This window comes from Saimiri boliviensis, chromosome 5 (genome assembly GCF_048565385.1).
Source record: "Saimiri boliviensis isolate mSaiBol1 chromosome 5, mSaiBol1.pri, whole genome shotgun sequence".
Taxonomy (NCBI): Eukaryota; Metazoa; Chordata; class Mammalia; order Primates; family Cebidae; genus Saimiri; species Saimiri boliviensis.
The window spans coordinates 63,662,871-63,685,903 of NC_133453.1; the positions used below are offsets into that span (position 1 = coordinate 63,662,871).

At 49.5% G+C, this 23,033-nt stretch overlaps 1 protein-coding gene across 8 annotated transcripts; it reads right to left on the minus strand.

Moving 5' to 3' along the window:
• Nucleotides 1–1,926: 1,926 nt before the first annotated feature.
• Nucleotides 1,927–21,875, minus strand: LOC104653400 (homeobox protein Hox-D4). 8 transcript variants are annotated; one of them, XM_074399438.1, is made up of 4 exons: nucleotides 21,312–21,875; nucleotides 10,499–10,524; nucleotides 5,970–8,383; nucleotides 5,079–5,415 (listed from the first exon to the last, which is right to left on the minus strand). In XM_074399438.1, the coding sequence occupies exons 3-4, from the start codon at nucleotides 6,400–6,402 to the stop codon at nucleotides 5,081–5,083; spliced, it is 768 nt and encodes a 255-aa protein (XP_074255539.1). In that variant the 5' UTR covers nucleotides 6,403–8,383; nucleotides 10,499–10,524; nucleotides 21,312–21,875; the 3' UTR covers nucleotides 5,079–5,080. The 8 variants fall into 8 exon arrangements, with proteins under 8 accessions (XP_074255535.1, XP_074255539.1, XP_074255538.1 ...); XM_074399437.1 differs by having other exon boundaries at nucleotides 5,970–10,272; XM_074399436.1 differs by having other exon boundaries at nucleotides 11,688–21,875.
• Nucleotides 21,876–23,033: the final 1,158 nt, after the last annotated feature.

A 23,033-nucleotide genomic window follows, 5' to 3' on the forward strand; every position in this document is an offset into this window, starting at 1 on the left:
GCAAAGAAAAATTTACGACCCTCGCTTGAAAAGAGGGCCAGGGCCTTTTCTCACCGGTTTAAGAATAGGCGGCAGATGCCGTGACAGCGACCATTGTTCCCAGTAGACACAGGCGACCGGGCAACCTCGGCCCGCGTGCGCCAAGCGCGTCCCCAGCCGGACCGGTTTTTTTTTTTTTTTTTACAACTCCTGTTGTCTTGCAGCAGCCCGCGCGCACCTCACCCCTCACCCCTCGTCCCCTAGCACCCTAGCGCCTCGCACAAACACCTCTCCCTGTCTCTGTCTCTGTCTCTCCCTCTCTCACACACACACGCGCGCGCGCGGACACACACACACACACACACACACACACACACACACACTCGGCCGCTCTCAGTAATTTTTCATAAGTGCAAAGCTTTGCTGAATCAAAGGTCACCATCCAAGCCACTAACAACTTCTCGCCGGCTCGCAGTTCCAAATCAGGAAGCAAAGGAAACTATTTGTTAGCAGCCCTGACAGCTAAGTTCATTAAGGATTTAAATCTGATGAAATAAAAGTTGCCAAAATATTTACCTGCAGGCCAGGCTCCCGCACCCGCCGAGGGCAGGGGGTGGAGGGCCGGGGACGTCGCGCGGCCCCCCTGGGCGGGTGATATTCTTGGGATCCCTGCACTTTCCAAGTCGGAGAGAGCCCTTTGCGTGGCAGATTAATGACGACTCCGTGTTTCTTAAGGGACGTGCTGAATTAATTATTTCGCCAATCACGTGGTCGGGACATGTAGAAATCTATTCTTACCATCTTCCTCGCACTTTGAAAATTCTGCGGGTTATGAAAGGCCCTCCCCCGGCTGCCAGCGAGCCCTGGCCGCCCAGCCTGGCGCGGGGGGCAGGGAGGGCTCCCCAACATGGCGGGTGGGAAGCGCCGTCTGCCGAGGGTCCCGATTTACTGTACTGTACTCAGCGGGCTCTGCTGTGGACGCGCTTCCTCCTCATCCCTGCCCGCGACTCAATACACACAACGGTATTGATGTATTGGTGGGCACGGGAGGAGCCATTAACCAGAAGACGGGCAGAGGACAATCATAAAACGTGTCTGAATATTTAAACTTCTGCCTGCGCACTTATAAATACACATGTCCACGCGTCTGGGGCAAGCCCTTCCATATATTAAGGACACATGTCTGATTTTATACATTCTGCTTATTTCCTGTCTGGAACAAGCCCCCCATCTATTTTGGGACTCCTGTCTTGGCCCCTTCTTCAAGGCGAGGCCACGATATGAAGAAGTCCTTGCGATAAATGTAGTGCACGGCACTTTTTATAGCGGGGAGTGTTTATTGTTGCCTGAGGGGTGGAGGGGGCGCGGGAGAAGGAGGGGCAGGTGCTAGAGTCCCCGCAGGAGCTGAGCGGCACCGGAAAAGTAGGAGCCCAAGAGTGGAGGCCAAGGGGTCAGGTCAGAGCAGCCACCCAGCAGCCTCGGCTCAGCCCAGAACCCAGCGAGCTCTCCCTACATTGGGGGTGGGAGACCGGTAAGGTGTCTCATCCACCACTTCACAAAGACTTCCTCTGAGGGCTTCCATACCAAAAGGATCTGGGGGCTGGGCTGGGCCCAGCAGAATGCCAACTTTCATCCCCCTGTTAACCTGGGCAATTACTTCTTTTTCTTCAAAAAATTAACACCCAACACTCTGTACCCTGAATTCAACTCCAGGCTTCCCAATGCTCACAAAATATGATAGCCAATTGGGAGTATGTGTATATGAGGGAGGGGGTAATAACAGAATTGCTAAGCCTTACAAGGTTTAACCTTCACACTTTAGGCACCCCACCCCCCAAAAATGGTGCCTAATTTATTGCAGAAAATAATAAATTGTTTATATTAAATGTTAGCTTCTAGAAGACTTAACAAAGGATGAATACTTCTGTTAAGGCACCAAACAGGAGGGAGATTTGCTACACCTTTTATTATTTTAAATATAGATCAATGAATTACATCAAAACTACAAGCAACAATTAGTATAAATAATACTTTAATCAGTGGCAGCAAAACATTGGTCAATTCTATTTAAAAAGCATCTCGTGTGAACAGACACCATGGGGCTGACTGACAATGTCATCTCACAACAAAAGGCTGCAATGGACAGAGTGAGATGGGAGTTAGAGGAGCAACATCCTCAGCAAACACTTCACTCGCCCCCTTCCCTAGTCAGGACCCCACCACTTTTTTTTTTTTTTTTTTTCTTTTTTTTAAACACCAACACAAACACTTCTGGCTCATATGTAAAGAAACAAACTGGAAACAAATAATAGCAAATGGGCACTGGAGCCTTTCCACACCTAGCTTTCTCCAGAGCACGTTCCCAGATGGAAACCCATTTCCTTCCCTGCCCTAGGTGGTTGGGGGGTCCTACCCCTTCCCTGACTTACTCCTGTGGGCCCAAATGGATGCTGAAGTCCGGCTGGGACCTCAGGGTTGGGGGCTGCACTCTGGGCCATCCAAGCTCCATTAACATTTCAAAAGAATCCCTGGAAGCTGAGAAGGAGAGCTGAGACTTATAAACAAAGAAGTTTCTCTGATTAAGTTACTGTCCAAAGTAGTGGGGCTGTTTGAGAAGGAGCTTGGGTTTTCCTCATGAAAACATGTTTCCTGGCTTTCCTCTGGGGCAGGGATGAAGTCAGTTAAGTGTTTGTGGCATTTGGTTTGAAGCTGGGGGTGAATAACCTGAATTTTTGAGGTGGGGGAAAATCTATATAACAAATTTCTATAATATATATGTAGTTGGATGTTGTGAAAATATATACTTTTTTCCCCTTCCCAAGGAGAAGGTTTAATAAATACACAGATTAAAGTTTTAGGAAAGAATCTTAGCAACTTTCCAACTTGCCTAAGGATAGCGGCTCCTTTCAAATGGTACATCCAAAGACTGCTCTCCACGTTAGAGAGGAAAAAAGAAAAGAAGGGTAGTTAGAGTCCAAAAGGTTAAGGGTTTAGAGGTCAGTTCTCCCGGCTGAAATACAGCTAATCGAATAGAAAATTTGTCCTCTGGATGAACCTGATTCTGTAATTTACCCGAACTTCAGTAAAATACCTTTTCAGCTTCTCTACGTGAGGGCGTCAGAAAAAAGACGTCTTGACTATGTATGAACTCTGTGCTTTTTGTCATAGAAACAATGATGTGAATAATGCAGGAATATCCATCTTTAATATCTCGACGTGGTGATATTCAAGTATTGCCATGTGCAAGTCTGAGAGCCAGGCTCACCCCAAGGAGGAACAAAGAGCAGTCCCCAGGGTCTAATACAAAAGACCAAGGCTTGGAAGACACTTTAGAGAAGCGGAATTTCAGCCTAGGGACTGCAGTGAATACCTGCCCTCAGCTCTCAGGAGACACAGCCAAAGAACACGCCTACAGAGAAACTCTTTTTTCCCTCCCACTTAAATATATTTTTTAAATTACCACAGAAACCTTCTAAAGTGTTTTTGAAGCACTGAAAAAATATCCCCTTTCTGAATCATAAAATTAAGTTTTAAGCTTACCCTTTCTCCCTCTTTGACTTTGGTCACTTTTTGATAGCTACAACCTTTTTTTCCCAAGCCTGAGGCCTTGGGAAGCCTTGTTTCATCTAAGTATATGAACTCTGGTCATTACCTTTGACTTTTTCCTCCTTATGCTTAAGGGTCAGCATTTTAGAAAAATGAACTTTGAACCCTTCCCAGGCGAGGCAGAAGAAAAATGACTAAAGAACATCTCTCCTGTTGAGAGTGATTCTTTTTAAAAAAGCACTATTCTCAAGGCAAAGATGAGTGCTTGAAAACTTTTATGCTTTTACATATTCTGCTTCTAATTAATGGGCTGAGGAAATTTTCCTTAGATTTGGTTTTTTAAAAAATTAAAACTTCAGGAGGAAAAAAACCTCTAAGGCTAACTTTTGTGGATGTCTAGATTCAATTAGGTTTATTTTTCTTTCTTTCTTAAAGCAAGAGTTCCTCACCTTCCCACTTTCTCCCCACCACACAGCTCTTCCCCTACACAGGCCATACACCAGTTCCTGTAAAACACTGCTATGTGGGGGTATTCAGGGCATTTGAAATCCAGTTGGAACAGAAAATTCAGTCATTATCTAACGACCCAGTGCATAGAGGTTTTGTTTTCTTTCCCCAGAAGGAAAATGTTGGACCATTTGTTGCGTTTTTTCCCCTTTCCTTTAATCACCCAGAACTGGTGGTAAGCACAGTGCTGAAAAAAGCACATATGGAAATATATTTTCAGGAACTCAACTTTGAGTGGATCCTTTGCTTCCTTCTGGAAGGGTTAAGAGCCCCTACACACACCTCCATAGAGTGTGTGTGGTGGGGGTTGGGGTGGGGGTGGAGTTCAGAAGTAAGTGCACATATCTCTCATTCTGCTCCCTGAAGTTCAGTGCCTTTCACCTTTTTAAGATTTTTGGCATGAAGGTGTCGGTTTTTTCTGTACCACATTTCCCAACAAATAAATATTTCAGCAAATATCTAAACATAAAATAACCCGTTTTCACTTCCTTCTTAGACCCATTTCTTTGGACACAGGGCCACTGGGAGCAAAATATATATTTTTTAATCACACGAAATTCCATAGACAATCCAGAAAGTTCAGAAATCCTGACCCAGCTCTCTGGCTTCCACTGAAAGCACCTAGCACAAGGGTGGCCAACCTTCTGCCTCAACTCCCCCACATTATTAAGCCACAAAGCTCCCTGGAGGGGTGGAGTGGGGGAGAAAGTCCACATTTACAGTAGGATAAAGCACCCAACCTTCATTTGCAAATTCAAAATCCAAGAGCGGTGATTTTCATGAGTTTAATGACTCGCCAAGATTTTGTGTTCTCAGTAGCTCCTGCCATATAATAGAGAGAGAATCCCGCCCCCCTCCCATCCCCATCCCGCTCTAGGGAGGGGGCTGCCCTCGGGCAGGATGCTAACCTAGTCCGAGGGCGGCCTGCTAGTCCCAGGTCCACCCCACAGTACCTTAGAGCCCAGCAAGGTGACAGCAGGCCCGGCCTGCCCCCGCAGCTTCGGCTCAGCCTGGTGTGCAGGGAGAGATGGGCCCAGGGTCCCCACTTCTATAAGGTTGTCAGGTCCGTGTGATGGTCCTTGGCCATCGGCTGTAAATGCTGGCTGGGGGCGGCTGAGGAGGAGCAAGACGAGGAAGAAGACGAGGACGATGACCTGCCTTTGGTGTTGGGCAGCTTATGATCTTTTTTCCACTTCATCCTCCGGTTCTGGAACCAGATCTTGATCTGGCGCTCCGACAGACACAGGGTGTGAGCGATTTCAATCCGACGGCGCCTTGTCAGATACCTGTTAAAATGAAATTCTTTTTCCAGTTCTAGGACTTGCTGCCGGGTGTAGGCCGTCCGGGACCGCTTGGGCTCCCCACCGGTGTAGTTGGGGTTCACTGCGAGACAAAACAGACAGGACAGCCAGGTCAGCGCCCGGCCACTAGTTAGGCCCCTCGCCTCCGCCGCTTACTTCCTGCCGCGCCCGGAGCCCCACGGCCCTCCCCGCGTGCTCCCAAGCTCACTTTGCTTCCTCCCTCCCACCCTCTCCCCGACGCACACGCTCACTCCCACCCACCTCCTCAAACACACCCACACACCCCAGGCTTGCAGGGCGGGATCCCCAAATGTGCTCTTTCTTCCAGGCCCACCATCAGGTCCGGAACACCCCAGAAAGCATTTTGGAAATCCCCTGCTCCTCCACAGCCTTCCCCCTGCTCTGAAAATGGAGTCCTCCCCCACCCCACCCCCATCCCCACCCCCTTTTGCGCCCACAGCGGAGCAGCCAGCCACATGGTCCTGGCCTGCTCCCTCAGCTATAAAAATTTATGGGGAGAGTAATTGCGGCGCCCATGGAAGCTCCACACGCCCCCACCTACTCGCACACCCTTCCAGGGGACCCAGGCCAATGGGCTGGGATGCTGGCAGAGAGATTGCTAGACCAGAGTCTTACCCGAATTCACGTGCACCTTCTTCATCCAGGGGTAGACCACCGCCGGCTGCTTGAGTGCCGTCCCGGGGGGCGGCTGCTTGGGGTCGGACTGACTGCAGGCCTGGGCGCCAGGCAGGGGCGCGGGCGGAGGCGCTGGGGGCGCTGGGCACGGCTCTCCCGGGGCGGCGTAGTGACCACCAGGGCCGCTTGGCTCTTGTCCGTGACCCCGCGCGGGCAACGCCGAGCCGGTCGCGGAGCCGCCGCCTCCGAAAGGCTGCTCACCGAAGTCGGGCCGCGGGTAGAGCCCCGGGGGCTGGAAGTCTGCGCCCTGCGCGCCGCCGCCGTAGTAGTCAGCGCCCTGCTCGCCTAGGTAGCCACCCTGCAAATATTCCTCGCACGGAGGGAACTTGGGGTCCACATACTTGGAGTTCACAATATACGAACTCATGACCATTAATTTCAGAAGGTAGAAAATACTAATTTTTCTCGTGTTGTCTTTTTTTCTCCTTCCATAGGGCCCTCCTACTTGCTGTCAACTGAATAAAGTTGGGCGGCCATGTGACCAGGCCAGCCAATGGCGAGGGAGCAAGTTTATCACCGGGTTGGTGAGCATCTCATAATTTTTACAAATTTAACTAAATAACATACGTGTAATCAAGTGGCTTGCTGTGGCACATTTGAGAGCCCCTGCCAGATATTAATGTACTTCCAGTTCCCAGCACCCCGTTCCCCTCAGGTAATCCCAGCTTTTGTCTGTCACTGATTTTGCCAACCTTCCGTGCCCCGCTCCAATCACCCCCAACTGAAAGCAACCCCCACACACAAGCCAAATAGACACAGCTCAAGGGAGAATGAATCTTCCTACTGGGGAGCAGAGCAATGAAAGGTGGGTGGGCGAAGTCGCCCATTAGTTGGGCAGAGTGCCCCAGGCGGGGAGGGTTCCTGCCTGCCCGCCCAGCCTGCGGCTGGCGGGAGCTGGGACTCTGCCATACAAAGGCTGCCGTCCTGGCTTTGTCTTCATCAGGGTCACCCGAAAGTTACCAGAATCTGGCCAGCTTGAATCAAATTAGGCAATGAGTAACCACCATGCTTTCTACCAGTGCCCAAGCCCGGGGGTTCCCAGCCGAAGCTAGGCCCTGCCGAAATGGCAAGAGGCCCTTGCTGCCCTTGCCCAGGTAGCTGGGGGTGGGCTGGGATGGTGGTGAGGGTATCCTCAACTCGCTCAAATGCACCCCAGAGCTCCCCACTGGGTTTCTTTGAAGCTTGCTTTCTTCCCACAGGAGGGCCCCAAATACCAGCGAGCCCCATTAGAGTTCCTTTGCACCTCATGTCCCTGGAGGGCAGAGCTGGGACTGGGCAAGCTGGCCTTGCACCTCACTCCCTATTACTGCCAAACCTAACCCTTTGGTCTTGCATCCATGCAACCAATTAGGCTTTTCTTTCTTTCTTTCTTTCTTTCTTTCTTTCTTTCTTTCTTTCTTTCTTTCTTTCTTTCTTTCTTTCTTTCCTTCCTTCCTTCCTTCCTTCTTTCTCTCTCTCCCTCTCTCTCTCTCCCTCTTTCTTTCTTTCCTTTTCTTTTTCAGCACCCACAGGATCCTCTGTTTAAAGGTGAGGAGCTTCTGGAGAGGAAAATGCTGCTCTGTGTCACCAGGCACAGCTGATCCTCCTGGAGTCCAAGGTAATAAAACAAAAAGAGGCGGCTGACCAGTGTCGGCTGCTTTTAGTCTCCACTTCACACTTTGGTCTCTGGCTATTTCGAAGAAACGTGAAGTTTTTGCATCGACCATATATTCCCCTAGAATCGAATCTGTGACTATATGGATACCACACAAATTCGGTTCTACAGGGTATATATAGACAACGTTACAACCTCTGGGTCCCACCCAGAGTGAGGTGCCTAGGCCGCTGCCAGCCCCAGCCTCTTCCTCTGAGTCACCACCGCCCAACGCAGCCACTCGCACTTTCTGAAACAGTTCAGGTAGCCTGATGGGCTTGGCGACAATTTGAAGCAACGAGTTTCCTCATTCTTTTGCCAGGGTCGGGGTTACCAAGCAGCCTAGCAACCAGAATATTCTTTTTAAGAAAGAAAGGGGAAAAAAAGAAATAAAAATAATCCATCCCAGGGATGGCGGCTTTATTACCCCCCTTTCAGGATCCAAATAACCCCCCCCTCCTTATCAAGTGGTATTTTCCAGAAAGGAACAAATGCCCTCAGCGGCAGAAGGAAAAGAGGCAAGAGGAGAATATGCTCTGTCCACTGCTTTTCCTACTGCCTGACCAAGCCAGGTTGTCTGCCAAAGCTACTTCTTCAAGAAGTCGCGCATTTACCTTCATGGGCCCTGAGCCGGGCTGGCCTCTCCGTTCCGCGGCTGCTGCAGACCCCGAGGCAGGCGCTGCTCACAGGCACCGAGCCGCCTTGGGCTGAGGCCGGCGCGCTAATGGTGAAGGGCAGGGCGAGGGGTCATTCGAAATCATTTACAAACATATCACAAAGTTTCATTATTTTTGCTTTGCCGACAGCAGCACACAAGAGTACAAAAGTTCACCAATTTCACCCGCCCCAGTGCCTCGGCACTGCGCAGGGCATGCCCCTCAGTTCAGGGCATGGGGAGCGCAGACTCACTCAGGGCCTGGATGGATTTCAGGGGCACAGGGATGCCCAGGATGAGTGGGGCTTTTGAACGGCTGTGGGCCGAAAGTGCTTTTTTTTTCCCCCCCTGTCTTAATTGCCCTTCCTACTTCCCACGTAATTCAAACTTTAGCTTCGAGCTTAGGCCTGGGCCTGGTGGGGCGGGGCAGGAATACTACCCTCCAGGCATGGCACTTTGCACACACCCCCAATGCTTTGGTTCCATCACTTTACCACTTTCGTAGGGATTTTTTGGGTGCCCATTCTAACAAGGGCTATGAGGCTGCAGAATCTGTTTTGTCCCTGAAGATTCCCCCCAGTTTCCCTGAATGCCAAGGACTCCCACGTACCCACCTTCCTGGGACACTGGGCCTAGGCTCTATCCAGAGAAATTGGGGGAGGCTGCTGAGCTGGCTGGGGACCCGGGGTGAATGTACACATTTTCATATTTGTTAGACGCTGTGACCTGCATTTCACCTTATTGCTTGACTTGTTCAGACAGGTCAAAGCCAACGAGTTATTGATGAACAAAAGCGTTAAATATTCACCTCCCGCTCAACTGCCTATACTAACGCTTTTGATCTCACGGGCTTTTTGTGCTGTGTTCAGCTACCGGGCAGTGAATGTGGGTTTGCTAGCAAGCAGCTTCCACAGAGATAAGCACCCAAAGCCAGTGCAGGGGAGGAGAGAAGCAAGACCACGGGGTCCCCAGGACACCAGATTTTCCAGCCTGGAGCCCAGAGCCCCTTTCACTTGTATCAGCCTGATGTATAGAGGGTAACTGCTCCTCTAGGGGTGTGTACAGCCTACAAACGGTCGACTAGACTGCCCAGCCCAGCGGGGCCAAAAAACCTGCCGCTGAGCCCAGCCCCAGATTTTCCAACCATTAAGGAAGGTGGGTGCCTAGTTGCTGCAGCCCTCTCATATTCTATCTCCCATTAAAATAAAATCGCCTCCGTTTTGCAGTGAGAGAGGGGCCACAGTTCTTTTTGTGACTCTCCCGCCAATACCATCCTCTTAATGAGATGATCCTCCAGGAGGCTTCACAGGCCTAATCAGAAATGTACCTGTCTTTCGCGGTACAGGCAACTCAGAAAGATCCAAACATCCAAGCCAAGGGCCCCAGGAATCTCTGGCCCCACCCCACCCCGCTCCACCCTCCTATGTCTCTTTGCAGCAACAGCGACTCTGGGGAGGAAATCCTCCAACTGCAGTTACAGAGAAGCAGAGGTGAAAAGAAGGACCGTATCCCTCCTCGTTCAGCCAGTGTCCCAAACCCAGGGCCCGCAAGGCTGCAACTAGATCGGGGGAGGGTTGGTGAAGGGAATGTCCGGTAAAGCTCAGAATTCACAGCCCTTCCCAGAAGCGGGCAACTTAACACACCCACGGCCACAGAGGATTGAGTTTTTTTGTTTTTTTTTTTTCAGTTAATATTTTTAAAAACAGAAGGTTGGCCAGGCTGGACCGGGCTAAGAAGGGCTGGACTGCGGAGGGGATCGCATTGCCTTGGTGTTTATTGCTTTGGTTTGATGCCGCAGGTCGTTAATAGGACAGGTTGCTAACTAGCAAGCTCTTAACAGAAGTGAGCGCCTTGGCAGAGCTGCACCTGTGCCGAGCAGGGACCGGCCACGAAGGTCCAGGAAGGCCCAAGGAGATCAGGGCGAAACGCCACGGCCCGTTCCCTTAGGCAGGTGTCTGTGAACCAGGCCCAAGAAAAGCTTTCCAGGAGCTGGATTTAGCGCTTCCACCTCCCAAAGCGAGCTAACCTCCCAAGGCTAGGCCCGGGGTGGGGGTTGGGGTGGGGTTGGGGAGGCAGGGCCTTTCCTCAACCGCCCACTCCGCAGACTCGGCCCTAAGCCCACCACTTTCCCGCGATCGGTACCGCCACTTCGCGATTCGGAAGAAACGGGAAGGTACTTACAGCGGCGCTCTCTCATGGTCCCGAACCTGTTGCAATGAAAACGGGGGTCACTTAAATTTCACAGGATAACAAAGCAGAAACATATGACACACAGAAAAATGACAAGGTCAAGATACCCCACCAATACCCAGACCTCCCTGCTTCAGGTGCCCGTCCCCGGGAACTGCGCAAAGTTCTCCGCGGAGCTGGAGACCGCAGTCCCTCAAGGGCAGAGCGACGGATTATGAGACAATTCGGTCTCCATTACCTCCCCCACTCCATGCACCCTTGGGCAAAACCTCACTGGTTATTTGGCCCAAGTCAGGCCGCTTGTAACAGGGTTTTCCCAGTGGGAAAACGGGAAGCGAGGAGAAAATGGGCCTTTGTGTGTTTCCTTCTGCGCAATCCGGCTGGGTGGGTGCAGGTCCACTGGGGAGGGGTAGCCGCTCCATCTGCCCCTCACCCCAGCTTCCTATCTCTGTCACCCTGGGAGCAATTCAACCTTCTTTTCCAGCTTCAGGTTGATTTCAAATTCCTCAGCTCCAACCAGTGTTCCCAAAACCTGTTTTCTCCTCAAAGAAGAATCAAGCATGGCTGGTACTTGCCTTACCACTTCTACTCCAATTCAAAACAAAGAGCATTTTCCAGGGGAAAATGAAGACCCAAATGATAACCAAGGAGGAAAATCAATGGGTTTAAAGGTAAATGGCAATGCTTTAGATTGTTATCTAGCTCTATGGGTATGACATCAATTTTTCAGGATTGCTGCTGGAAAGCCCAGAAAACAATCTTATAAAGCAATGTTCCTCCCAGAGGCTGGTGTCCTGTTTTAAGTTTTCAGTCTTTCCTAATATTATTATAAGAAAGCAATATCAGAAATCTCAGGGACAAAGCATCTTTACCCTCACCCTCTCTTTCTTCCCCCACCCAGAATACCATTGTTTTATTCCACTTCTGAAGGAGATACTCTTATGGGAAGGAGAGGGACAGTAAGTCCCTCTTGTGAGGTGGGAACCCTCAATTCCGAACTGTCCCTATCCAGAAGGGAGGGCGTGAGAGATCAAGATGCTCATTCTATTTGTTAATTTAGGTTTAGGCTAAAATTAGAATAAACTTCGATGAGACTCTTCCCCATCCTAAGCAGAAAAGTCAGGAACAGAGAAATCCCACACCTCTGAAGTTGTTGTGGAAAAAGTAGTAAGTGACTTACTGTTTTTCTTTCCTAGTGGGCAGGGGAGCTGAGTAGAACTGTCTCCTTCTTAGCCCGGTGCTGGCTGGAGCCTCTCACGTTCCTATTGCTGCTCCAGGAACCCAGCATCTGCACTTGTATGCTCTTAACCTAATTTATGGTGGGAATTATATTTTGGCTTGTCAACTCTCAAGCCATAAAACAAAGTTTATTGGAATCACGTGCTCGTAAATAGCCACTCAGGTCTCATCTCTGCAGAACCATAAATAACCTTTGGCTTTAAACTTTTATTCACTAAATAAAGGTTTGCTGCAACTGTTCCCTCAGATTTAAATAGTTCCAAATATCCAAGATGCAAGGGAGGTCATATTCATATCAATACCCAGGCTTTTCAAATAGCATCTTTTCAGAGAAGCTGTTTAAGTTGGGAGATAGTGCTATTTGGAAAAGGCTGATTGGTGGGCATGTCTTATGATTCTTTGGCTGCATTCACTGTGAGTACCATCAACCCCTTTATTTCAATAATTTCCTAGCTCTAGATGTGATAAAGAGAAAAGTCAAAAGCCATTTCTTACTTGCTTATACCAGAAGTTGGAAATTTGAGATTTTGTTCAAGTTTCAATAGAGAAAGGCTGGTTAGAGAGAGGCTGGGTGGGCTTGGGGGTGAGAGTGGCAGTTAGGATTAACACTTGGCTCCCTCCGTATTGTTGTGGATGAGTTTGGAGAAAATTGAAGGTAGCCACATGCCTAGAGGTTTTTATAATTTGCTTAGATCTGAAAGGAAAGCGTTTGCAAGTGACCAAACTGCTTAAAACATCAAGACTTGGGATTTGGTAAAGTGAGAAAGTGGAGAATAGCCCCATCAGAATCTTTGGCAACTGAACCTCTAAAGAAGGTTATAAAACAATAAAACAGCCCTGGTGTGAAGGAGACAGGGTGTGAGGAAGCAAATGAGACTCTCAAGGAATCCAAGCCTGGGAAGTCAGATGTCCCCACTCCCACGGTGCCCCCAAGCACAGGGATCAGGGCTCAGGAGCTTTGGGGGCTCAAAACTGGGTGGGATTTTTAGGAGAACTACCCCCTCACCCATACTGCTGCCCCCACCAAGGAGATAGACTAAGAGAGGAAGAGGGAGTACACTGCCTCTGTCGTGCTGAGAAAGCCAAGAAAAGGAGCCTGGGCCTGAGGCCGCTCTCTAGGAGAATGTGGCATTCTCTGCTTGGGGGAGGCTGAGTGGGGGTAAGAAAGAGAGAAAGATGCCCCCAGCTCCCACCAAGGAGCATAAATAAAAAGAGAATTGATTCCCCAGCACTCTTCAATAGCCCACTAGAGTTGCCACCAAACAGTGTAAAAACGTGTGTTTTTGACTATTCTGATGAAAATAATGGATGTTCTGTGGAGATTTGTAGAACACACACACATACAATTTCTAAATCAAAATCAAATTCAGTTGCAACTGTTCCCATCAGAAAGTCCCACCAACCCCATTAAAAAACAAAAACAAAAACAAAAACAAAAACAAAAACAAAAAAAAACCCTCCATACAAAGATCTCTTTGCATCCCACTTTCCACCATTCTACATGCACTTCCAAACCCATTTCCTGATTTGACTGTCATTAGCTAGAGAGCAGGGGGCTGTTAACCTGGATTGTAAAGCATCCATTTCTCTTTTTTTGTTCCACTAGGCATGTAGACATATATTTTTCTTTTATGGTTGATGGTATCTGTTTTTAAAAATGGATAAACTCTTCAAAACAGTTTCTGATTCTGATTAGCACTAAACAAGCAGCTGTCAAATTAATAATAATAATAATAATAATAATAATAATAGTTTGAGGGGTTGAGAAGAGCTTTCTTTATTTTCCTGTAATCCCAGCACTTTAGGAGGCTGAGGCAGGCAGATCACGGGGTCAGGAGTTCGAGACCAGCCTGACCAACATGATTAAACCCCATCTCTACTAAAAATACAAAAACTAGCTGGGCGTGGTGGTGCGTGCCTGTAATCCCAGCTACTTGAGAGGCTGAGGCAAGAGAATTGCTTGAACTCGGGAGGCAGAGGTTACAGTATGCCAAGATCACACCATTCACTCCAGCCTGGGGGACAGAGTGAGACTTTGTCTCAAAAAAAAAAAAAAAAAAGAAAAGAAAAGAAAAAAGAAATTAATCACAGTACATATTACTTTCCAGGCAATTGTGATGAGCTTTTTTTGAGAATGGGGTAAGGAAAAGATAAGACTGAGGAGAAATGGTGTTTGAAACAGTGCTGGGTAGCTAGTCAGGGCTAGATAGACATTCTTTGAAAGAATGGTGATGAAGCATGGTGACTGAGACATGCTTGCAACCTTTACTGTGGCCTACACAAAAAGATAAAATCACATAGCCTATCTGTATATTTAGCTGTGAGTAAAGAAAAGGAGAGATGAAAGGAAGATATTGAGGCAGACATCATTTATGTCTTGATCTTAGGAAAGCAAGACAAAGTGAGTAAAGAGAGGAAGTGTCTACCTTCCCATAATCTTCTCTTGTCTCCTCCTCCCCATCTTCCTTTTCTCCTCCCCTCCTCCTGGTCTTCTGTAGATGAAAGAGAGTGGAATGGGGAAGAGAAGCTGAGTGATGGGAAGAGCGGAGCTAGCATGTGCCAGTTTGTTGGGGAGTCTCCCAAGAACTTGCAATGGAGCTAAGGGAAGAGACAGTGGGGAAGGACAAGTTGAGTCTTCCTAAAAACCTGGAAGGAATTAATTTCTAGGTAAAGTGTGACTCTGGGTACCATCCCTCCCCATGTGGCTAAAAAGAGCCTAGAAAGCTCCCATGAGATAGGGCACCTTGTAGGTTCCTCTGACCCCTGGGAGCCAAAGTAGCTCACAGTAAGGAAGAGAGAGAGACGGGATCCTGGGAGGCAGCAGCTCTACTCCAAACGTAATGAAAGTCAGCCCTCTACCCACCTTAATGTCTCCTACTAGGTGGCTCCAGGAAAGAATATTTTCATTTTGCCTCTTAAGACGCCTTTTGCCTGAAGCGGGTGGAGCTTTCCTCTTAAACTAAATGGTTGTACAACTAGAATAGATAAGAGGGGCTTTGAATGTACTTCCTGGCCAGAGACAGGTAGAGAAAGGAGACTGCCCCGGGCTGGTACTTAAGGATATACTCTGGGCGTGTAGCCAGAGAAGGGCTGAGCAGGGAGTCCCAAGCATGAGAGAAATGTCACTCTGTATTCCTGGCACTATACTCTATCACCAAAAGAGAAACACTGCTCTCCCTGCCCACCTCCCCCCGCCCCAATGGAATCACTCATTGGTACTCTGGCTTGAGGACCTCTGGGCGGAAGCGGTGACCCCAGATGAAAAGGCCAATAGTGAGAGATGAGACCAAAACAATTGGGGAGGTGGGTGGGACAGGACGTCTGAGAGCAGGGTGGAGGCTAGAAAAGGCTCCAGTGGTCCCAAGAAGAGCAGGAGAAGCTGAGGTGGCCAAGTACTAGGAGAAGCAAGATTTGTTGGAACAGGAGATGGCAGTGACTAGGGAGCTAAGCGCTGCCCTAGGCTATAGGCAGAATACTGCCTGACAAGGTTAGTAGCAGAAGAAACTGCATGTTTTGAGAGAAAATCTGACCAGGAGGACTTCCTGGTTAAGCCAAGCAAAACAGCTTGTCCAAGAGCTATAGAGGCTCTCATGAAAAAAGTCTGTAGACAGAAGTCATGGCATCCAGAACTAAGGATGAGGACTTATCCCTCAAATTCTCTATTGACCCTTCCAATTCTTTGAAATTCTGTACATCTTTTATGCTGCATTATAAAAATACCCTTTCCAGCTACAACCCCCACACATGTTGGGAGCTGAGGCTCAGCTACAGCTCTGGAGTACAGATCCTGGGTCACAAGCAGATGAAGGGGTGAGAAGGGTTGGGGGTGGAGGTGGGGCTCCTCGGCTTCCTTGGCTGCTGTTGGTCTTTTGCTTTCCTATCCTGCCCTAGATTTTAAGAGATTAAGGAGGGTCCTTGCCCTGGGGTTGTAGGAGAACAAGGGGAACAAGCAGCCCAGTGGGTGTGACTGACAGGACAGGGTGGTGAAGGAGAAGGTGACCTGCAGGAGCTGGATCAGTGGGCCTGCTCTCGGGAAAAGACCTGAAGCCGCCCGTCTGTGGGAGTCGAAGACATGCCTGTGTGGGTGTGAAGACTCCCTTCCCTGACGCAGGCCCACTGAGGAGCTAGGGCCACTTTCAGCCTGGGTGTAACCCTAAACATTTAGGTGCCAGACAGTGAGACCCAGTGGGCCAGAACTATGTGACCCACTACAGCAGTAGGTTAGGTCCCAGAACTATGTTCTCCTGAGTCTGCTACTTCCTGTGTGTTCAAACCTGTTTTGTCCTCCATAGAATTCAAGAATTTGGTGAGTGAACCAGGGGTCTTTTGCTCTAAAAGTCTAGGCCTGATTACTCAGCAAAAGGGGGATGGATAATAAGAAATATATATGTAATGAATACTTGGTATGTGCCAAAACACTGGTTTAAGTACTTAACCAGTGAGTTAAAGTATGTAAAGCAGTTAGTGCCTGACATATAGTAGTGCAAGTAAGTAAAAATTCTCGTAGAAACTCTTGAAAGTACTCTTATCCCTCTTTTTCAAAGAAATTAACAGGTGTAGAGAGTTTCAGTACTTGCCTAAGGTCACACAACAGGTAAGTGGTACCATGGCAGTCTGAACCCATAACTGCTGTCTTTGAAATCTCCAACCCAAAAGTAAGGGATCCATGGCGCCTTCCCTAAAATGGGAGAAAGTACTCAGCTCATAGGGTGGTGACATTAAAAACACAACCCTGGGTGGAACCCTAGGAGCTCTGGGGAATGCCTAGTTGTCGAGGTAGAGGGAACTTGATCTTTGGAGAACAAGTAATCATTAAAGGAGTGGGAGAGATAAGAGACCAGTAGTTCTCAAACATAAGCTTGCAGACTAACTGCCCTGTGGGGAGGAGTGCTTACAAAATGCAGATCTCTGGGTATCATATCTGGATATTGGGATTCAGTAGGTCTGGGATAGGACCCAGAAACTTGCATTATAAACAAGAGATTTGATGCAGGTCTTCACTGAGAATCATTGCCCTCCAGAAGGGCGGTGGCGGTAGTGGAGCAAAAGACTGTTGCTAAGAGATAACAGAGGATCAGTGATATTGGGCCAGAGCATTATTTAAGTAAGGTGTCACTGGCTCTTGAAGCTGGTGCGAAGAATGCCCAGTAGAGCCCGCAAAAGGCCTGAAATGAGCGACACGGTGGTAGAAGGGTGGGTGGGTGGTGTGAAGTAGACATCCGCATCTGGCTAGTTCTCTCAAGCTGTTGAGCAAAAAGAATTTACCCAAGCTCTGAGAGTCTCCAGGGATTCCCAGGACCCAGGCCCTATTCTAAGTGAGCAAAGGAAAGGCCCATCAGCCTGTTCGAGGTGGCACTAAAGGATGTAGTTTTCAAGTCTGTCCATTCTGGGTACCAGGAGTCCGGGCCAAGGTAAACGGCAGGAGGGAGGGGCTGGTTGGGATCCGAGGATTGGGCGCAGCTTGCCCCACACAGGATTCACGGAGCGCAGCACGAGGAAATCGCGCCCCCTCTGGGAGGGTGGAGAAAGCGAGGTGGGCCGCCAACCCGGAACGACCCTAGGCTCCCTGGCCTCGGAGCTGCTTCCACTGCCGATCTGGCGAAGGGAACCCCTGGGGCTGGGCGCAGCACCGTCGACCCTTGTTGGAGGCCTCACACACTTTGCGCGCGGAGGTAGAGGGCGGGGGAGAGGGAGGAGCGAGTGGCGAGCCCTCCGCTCCCGCCCTCCCGGCCTGCCGCAGCCGGCGAGACGCTTGTCCTACAGCGCCTCCTCCTGGACGAGGCGCTAGACAGCAGAGCAAGGAGACCACCAGCCCCGGAAACCTGAGGTCGGGACTTCGGGCGGGCGGAGGTCTCCCCGCACCAGAATGTGCAATGTCCCCTGGGGCGGCTGGAATGAGCGAGAGGGCCCTGAGGCCGTCTCTCATCCCCTACACCCCACCCCAGCACAGACAACAACCTCGTGGCCCAGAGGCGCTCGTCCCCCGTTAATCAAGCGAGCCCAGGCGAAAGAAGCCCTTAATTGTTCATTTATTTATTTATTTGACTGCTCTTAGCCCAGCCGCTGCCACCAACCCCCCTCCCCAGAGCCCTCGAACGTGCTGTGCTGGCGTAACAGGATCCAGGGATGGTCGAGCTGAAAGACTGGCCTGAAGTTTGGCTGTTTGAGCAGGCGCCAGAAGGAAAGGCCTTTTCCCAAAGCAGTAGCACCAGGCTGAAAAAAAATCTAGAGCCTTCCCCGAGGGGCAAATATATACTATATGATGTGTGTGTGTGCGTGAGTGCGTGTGTGTGTGTATAACAACTGGAAAGAAGAGTATTCCTTTGGCCCCCATCTCGTATTTGCAGCCTGTGTCTAGCATACAGCTTTAAATTGGGGTGAGGTGATAAGTCATGATGATTGGAAATGCAGCCAAAGGTCGAACTGTTCAGCTAGCTACACAGGGAAGGCTGAGATAAAGGCAAGATGAGTAGCGAGCCTTGACCAAGAGGGAATGGAAAGATCGGGTGTATCTTCCTGCTCGAGTCCACTCGCCCACTGCCCCCACCCGCGCTTGGCCGATGGAGTCCCCGGGCTGGGTCATTTCACTGCACATGCGCTGGATGCCTGGCGCGCGTGTGTACAGAGCGCGCTGCGAGGCCCTGGGCGGTGCGGGAGGCGGGCACCGCGCACCGCGGGAGGCGGGCACCGCGCACCGCGGATGAGGCACCGCGCACCGCTTCTAGGCCTGGATGCAGAGGCGCTTGAGAACCTCATCTCAAAGAAGCAGGAAGCATACTTTTCTTTTTCTGGAAACCCTGTATTCAAAGCCTCAACTGTCCTTTCTGATTTGCAAACCCTATTCCGCCGAACAAGCAGCATCTCCTCGTTGCCAACGAACACTCTAAACGTTGTCATGTGGATCAGAAGTGTCACATCTAGGGCACTGCTTCCCCTGAGTCGTTCTTCAAGGCGGGGAAAACCACCCTGCATCCAGAGAGCACAACGTCTCCCTTATTCTGCAAAACTACCAAATCGAAAGGACCAGTCCCTAGAAAGAGGGCATCTGTTCACGCCATTTCAGAAAACATGACCCTAAACTGAATTTCAGTTGGAATTCTGAGTTCTTGGTGGCTTCTCCCGAGCTTCCGGTGCCCCCGCATCCCTACTCCGCTGCCTGGTCGCCGCACTGCGGCAAGGCAAGGCCGTAAATACCTCTAACAGCTGCCTGCCAACCCAGGGTGAAATACTGTCTTTGTTCGATTTCCCTAGCGTCTCGGGTTCAGAAAACAGAACTCTGGCGAAATGTATTTATTTGTAGAAACATCTGATGGGAAAATACGCTTCGTTTTCAGCCCTCGTGGTTGGCTACATTTACCCTTGAGAGCTTCGCTCTTTCTCCTGGTCCTCGAAGAGATCTCAAGCCCAGCTTACGGCCTGACCCGTTGTCACCAAGACCGGGACATGTTATCGGCTCCCTGATCTATACGAGGACAGAGGTTTGGGCCAAGGACGCTGCGAGTTACACTTCCGGGCTTCTCAGCTCTTAGGGTCCCACGTTTTAAAATTTCGTTTTTTTTTTTTTTTTTTTTTTTTGGTTTTGTTTTGTTTTGTTTTTGTTTGTTTTTTTTTTTTTTTTTTTTTTTTGTTAGGTTAACAGAAACAATGGGGTTATTTCCGCCAGTGGCAACAGCACGAACTAGTCTCCTTGTGGACTAATGGCCCAAGTTCCTGTGATTTGCGAATTATTTCCCTTAGATGCAATCGACCATATCGTTCCAATAAGAATTAATGCTACCACGGGGCTTACAAAGAGCTCTTCAGTCTTCCACATCTGCCCATGACATCAACCTGTGCTGTATAACCGGACCAGCAGCCAACCCAGGTTTTCAGTTACCCAAGCGCGCTAGGCTACAGAACCCAGGGAAAAGTAATAAAGCTCTGAACCTAGAGCTTGGCCGTCAGGGCCGCACCCCCACCCCTCACTGGGGTCCCATCGGACCTAGGGACTCTTCCTGATCCGGATCTACTCGGCGGGGCCTAGAAACCATGATCCAGGTGCCTGCTTTTCAGTGGGGAATATATTTTTACTCCGATCAAATAATTATCTCAAAGGCCATTGAACTGTAGTAGAGAAATAGTTACAAAATACAAACACTCCAAATTAAAAACCAAATCACTCAAGGTTTCTTATTTGTAAGTGATCAGAGTTAGTGATCCAGGAGAATTTGCAGGCATCAACCGGCCACAAATCGTGGACCTCCATTTTGAAATGAGCATGATTCCGTCATTAATTAGAAAAAAAAAATCTTTCCACAAAGATGACATTTTTGTTGTTGTTGTTCAGAAACGCTTTTAAGGTCAATGCTGTTACACTGGAATTTTAAGGGAACAATAAGTTAGGATTTACCACTGGGTGCTTTGGGGACCATACCCTCGGCTTGCGCAGGCCAGTCTCATGCGCAATGCGGCAGACTGTCTAAAGGTTTCATTTCACAATGTTCACGAGGGAATAGGCAATAGGATTTGCGAACTGCATCCTCAAGTGCCATTCAAAATCAGTGGGAGAAAATAGCTTTTTTTCCTTCTGCAAAGGATTTTCTTTTATACATATTGTTTCAGTTCAGTAGTTTTGAAGTCAAAGGAAGGATGTTGCAATGTAATATTTATTGGTAGGCAGAGAGAGAGAGAGAGAGAGAGACAGAGAGAGAGAGAGAGAGAGAGAGAGAGAGAGAGAGAAACCTACCAATACATTTAGAGAGCAAAAAGATAAAAGATCTACTCTGGCAAATAAGAAAAACACTATGTTTGAACACAGAGATGCCTTATATTTCTGAAAGATCTATTGGTTTTTTTCCAAGACCTGCACCAGATATTCTGATACCATTACCTCCGAAAACATGCATTCGTTTTGCGATGTAAAGTAATCTAAATTAACCTGACAGATTATCATACGTGGGAAGAGCCTATCTTGAGTTCTTTAAAAATTTCTCTAAGAACTAGAGAAAAATTTGAAAATATTTAAAATTCCATCTCATACATCACAAGGCCCAATAAAACCATCAACCATAGAAATAAACCAGCATCAGTCACCAAAGCCTAGATTCAAACACCAAGCACATCCTGGGAACACAGAATTCACCCCACCCCCACCCAAGCCCCAACCCTCAAAAAACACCTGTTAGCCTCCCAGGTACCACCGTAAAAACCACAGCTCTAAATAAAATGCCTTTAGTGACCCCCAGCAAAGTGGAGATGTTCAGGAATAACCCGTCTACACACTTTCCCAGGGTGGGATTGAGGGGCTCTCCATCTAGGCAGTGGGATCCTGTCTGTGGCTACCCATTTCTCAGAATCTCTGGAGGAAATACTATTACCCGCTTAGACTTCTGAACCTAGCTGGATCCCACCCCAGGACCCAGGGGACGCCCTAACAACGAAGTGATTGGGGGAAGGGGCTCAGACAACGACCCCTAGTTCCCGGGGAAATGTAGGGGAGCAGCTGGACTCCCCGAGCTGCCCAAGGGGGTCGGCGCCCTAGGCTTCTTGGTGGCATGCTGGGGCGCGGGGAGGAGGGGACTCTTACCCGAAGGCTGCCTTGCTGCAGGCGGCGGTCGGTCCGGGCGGCGGCTGTAATCCACTTGGCGCTGCCCCGAGGCGCGCACTCTCGGCAGTAGGGACCCGCTCATGTTGGAGAAGAAGCCGCGTCGGAAGCGCGCGGCTGTAGTCGCCCCGAGCAGGCCAGTTGTTCCCGGCAGGCGGTATCGGCGCCGGCGGGGGACTCGGCGCCTAGGGCCCCTTCCAGGCCTTCCCTCCCCCAGGCTCCCCACCAGCTCGGGAGGTGGTAGCGGTGCAGACCGAGGGAGCGGCGGTGGGGCCAGGGCGGGAGCCGAGGCTGCCGCCGACTCCGCAATCCCGCAGCCGGCGACTGGAGCCCACCGCTGCAGAGACAAAGGTTAGAAAAAGAGGGGGTGAGGCTCTGGGACAGCAGAATGCGGGGGGAAATTCGCCTGGGAAATCAGGAAAAAGGCCGTGAAGGCGAGCGGCGCCTGCACATGACCAGCAGCAGCCAATGACGACCGCAAATAGGTCATAAAAAGGTCTATTACCAAGTTGTAAATTTTCTTCAAACAAAAAGGAATTTACTGCAATTCCTTGCGGATTTTGCACATACAGCTCGCAAGCGCCATGTTTTTTCCTCTTTAGCTTTCTCTCTCCCCCGCCTCCTCTCTTCCTTCTCCTCCTCCTCTTTCTCTTCATTCTCTCTTTCCTTCCTTCCTCCTCTTTCTTTCTCTGTCCCTCTTCACCTTTCCCTTTTTTCTTCCCTTCGTGGTTCTTCCCTCCCTCCCCCACTTCTCTTTCTCTCTTTTTCTAGGAATTGTGTGTGTGTGTGTGTGTGTGTGTGTGTGTGTGTGTGTGTGTTCTTTTCTTTGGTTTGGCTCAAAACCTCTGCGAAGTTGGCCATTGTGAAGGAGGGAAAATGAACTCAATGTACTGCTCACGCTCTGGGGAAGCGATCCCCACAGCAACATCCCCCCATTTCTTACCCTGTGCCAGGCACTTGGCTTCTCTTCCCCTCCCCTCAGGAAACGGCCTGTCCCCAAAGCCAGTCAACCACTTTCGGTTTTCTCCCCTCCCACTCATCTCCTTGCAAGCTAGTCCCAGTGATCTTGGGAAGAAAACCCACCCAGTCTCTGCAGGCCAAGAAAGTGTGCCCCCTCAACTACAACGTAAATTTGGGTCCCTCCCATTCCCTGGAGGTTCTGCCATAGGATAATCACCAACCAGCTTAAAGGCTGGAAATGGTTTTAGGTACTTGTCAATCTCACCGAAATACCCTTTTGAAAGCCCGCTGCCTGGTCTTTCTCCACAGAAGCATCTTTCTGGACAGACAGGGTGGTGGTTTCTGGATTCCTTCTGAAACTCCTTGGTCTACATCCCCCTCTAAGAACAATTCTCATTGTTATGGAATTTAATTCTAGTTCTTCCCTCTCTCCTTGACCCCAAATGTTTCCCCATTGAAAAATTTGTTCAACGAAATACTGAAAAGGGGTAACACTTCTTCAGGAAAAGAGTGGCTTCCTCAGATCAGCCTAGAAAAAAGAATGATTCCTTTTCCTTAAATGCCAGTGTCACATTCCCTTTATATTTTTCACAGGAACTGTTATGGAGAACTCCCCCTGAAGGTAAATGTCCTTGGCTGGCCTCCAGCAGTCCCCTCATGGGCATAGCCATCCAGCCTTCAGAACCTGCCTGAAAGAGGTTCACCACGCCCCATCCTTTTAAAGACAGTATCTTTGCACTTACA

Coding starts and splice junctions, on each gene's coding strand:
- LOC104653400 (XM_074399434.1), bottom strand. CDS start 6,402: ATGGTCATGAGTTCGTATATTGTGAACTCCAAGTATGTGGACCCCAAG. Junction 5,416..5,969: donor GAAGGTGCACGTGAATTCGG/GTAAGACTCTGG, acceptor TTTGTCTCGCAG/TGAACCCCAACTACACCGGT.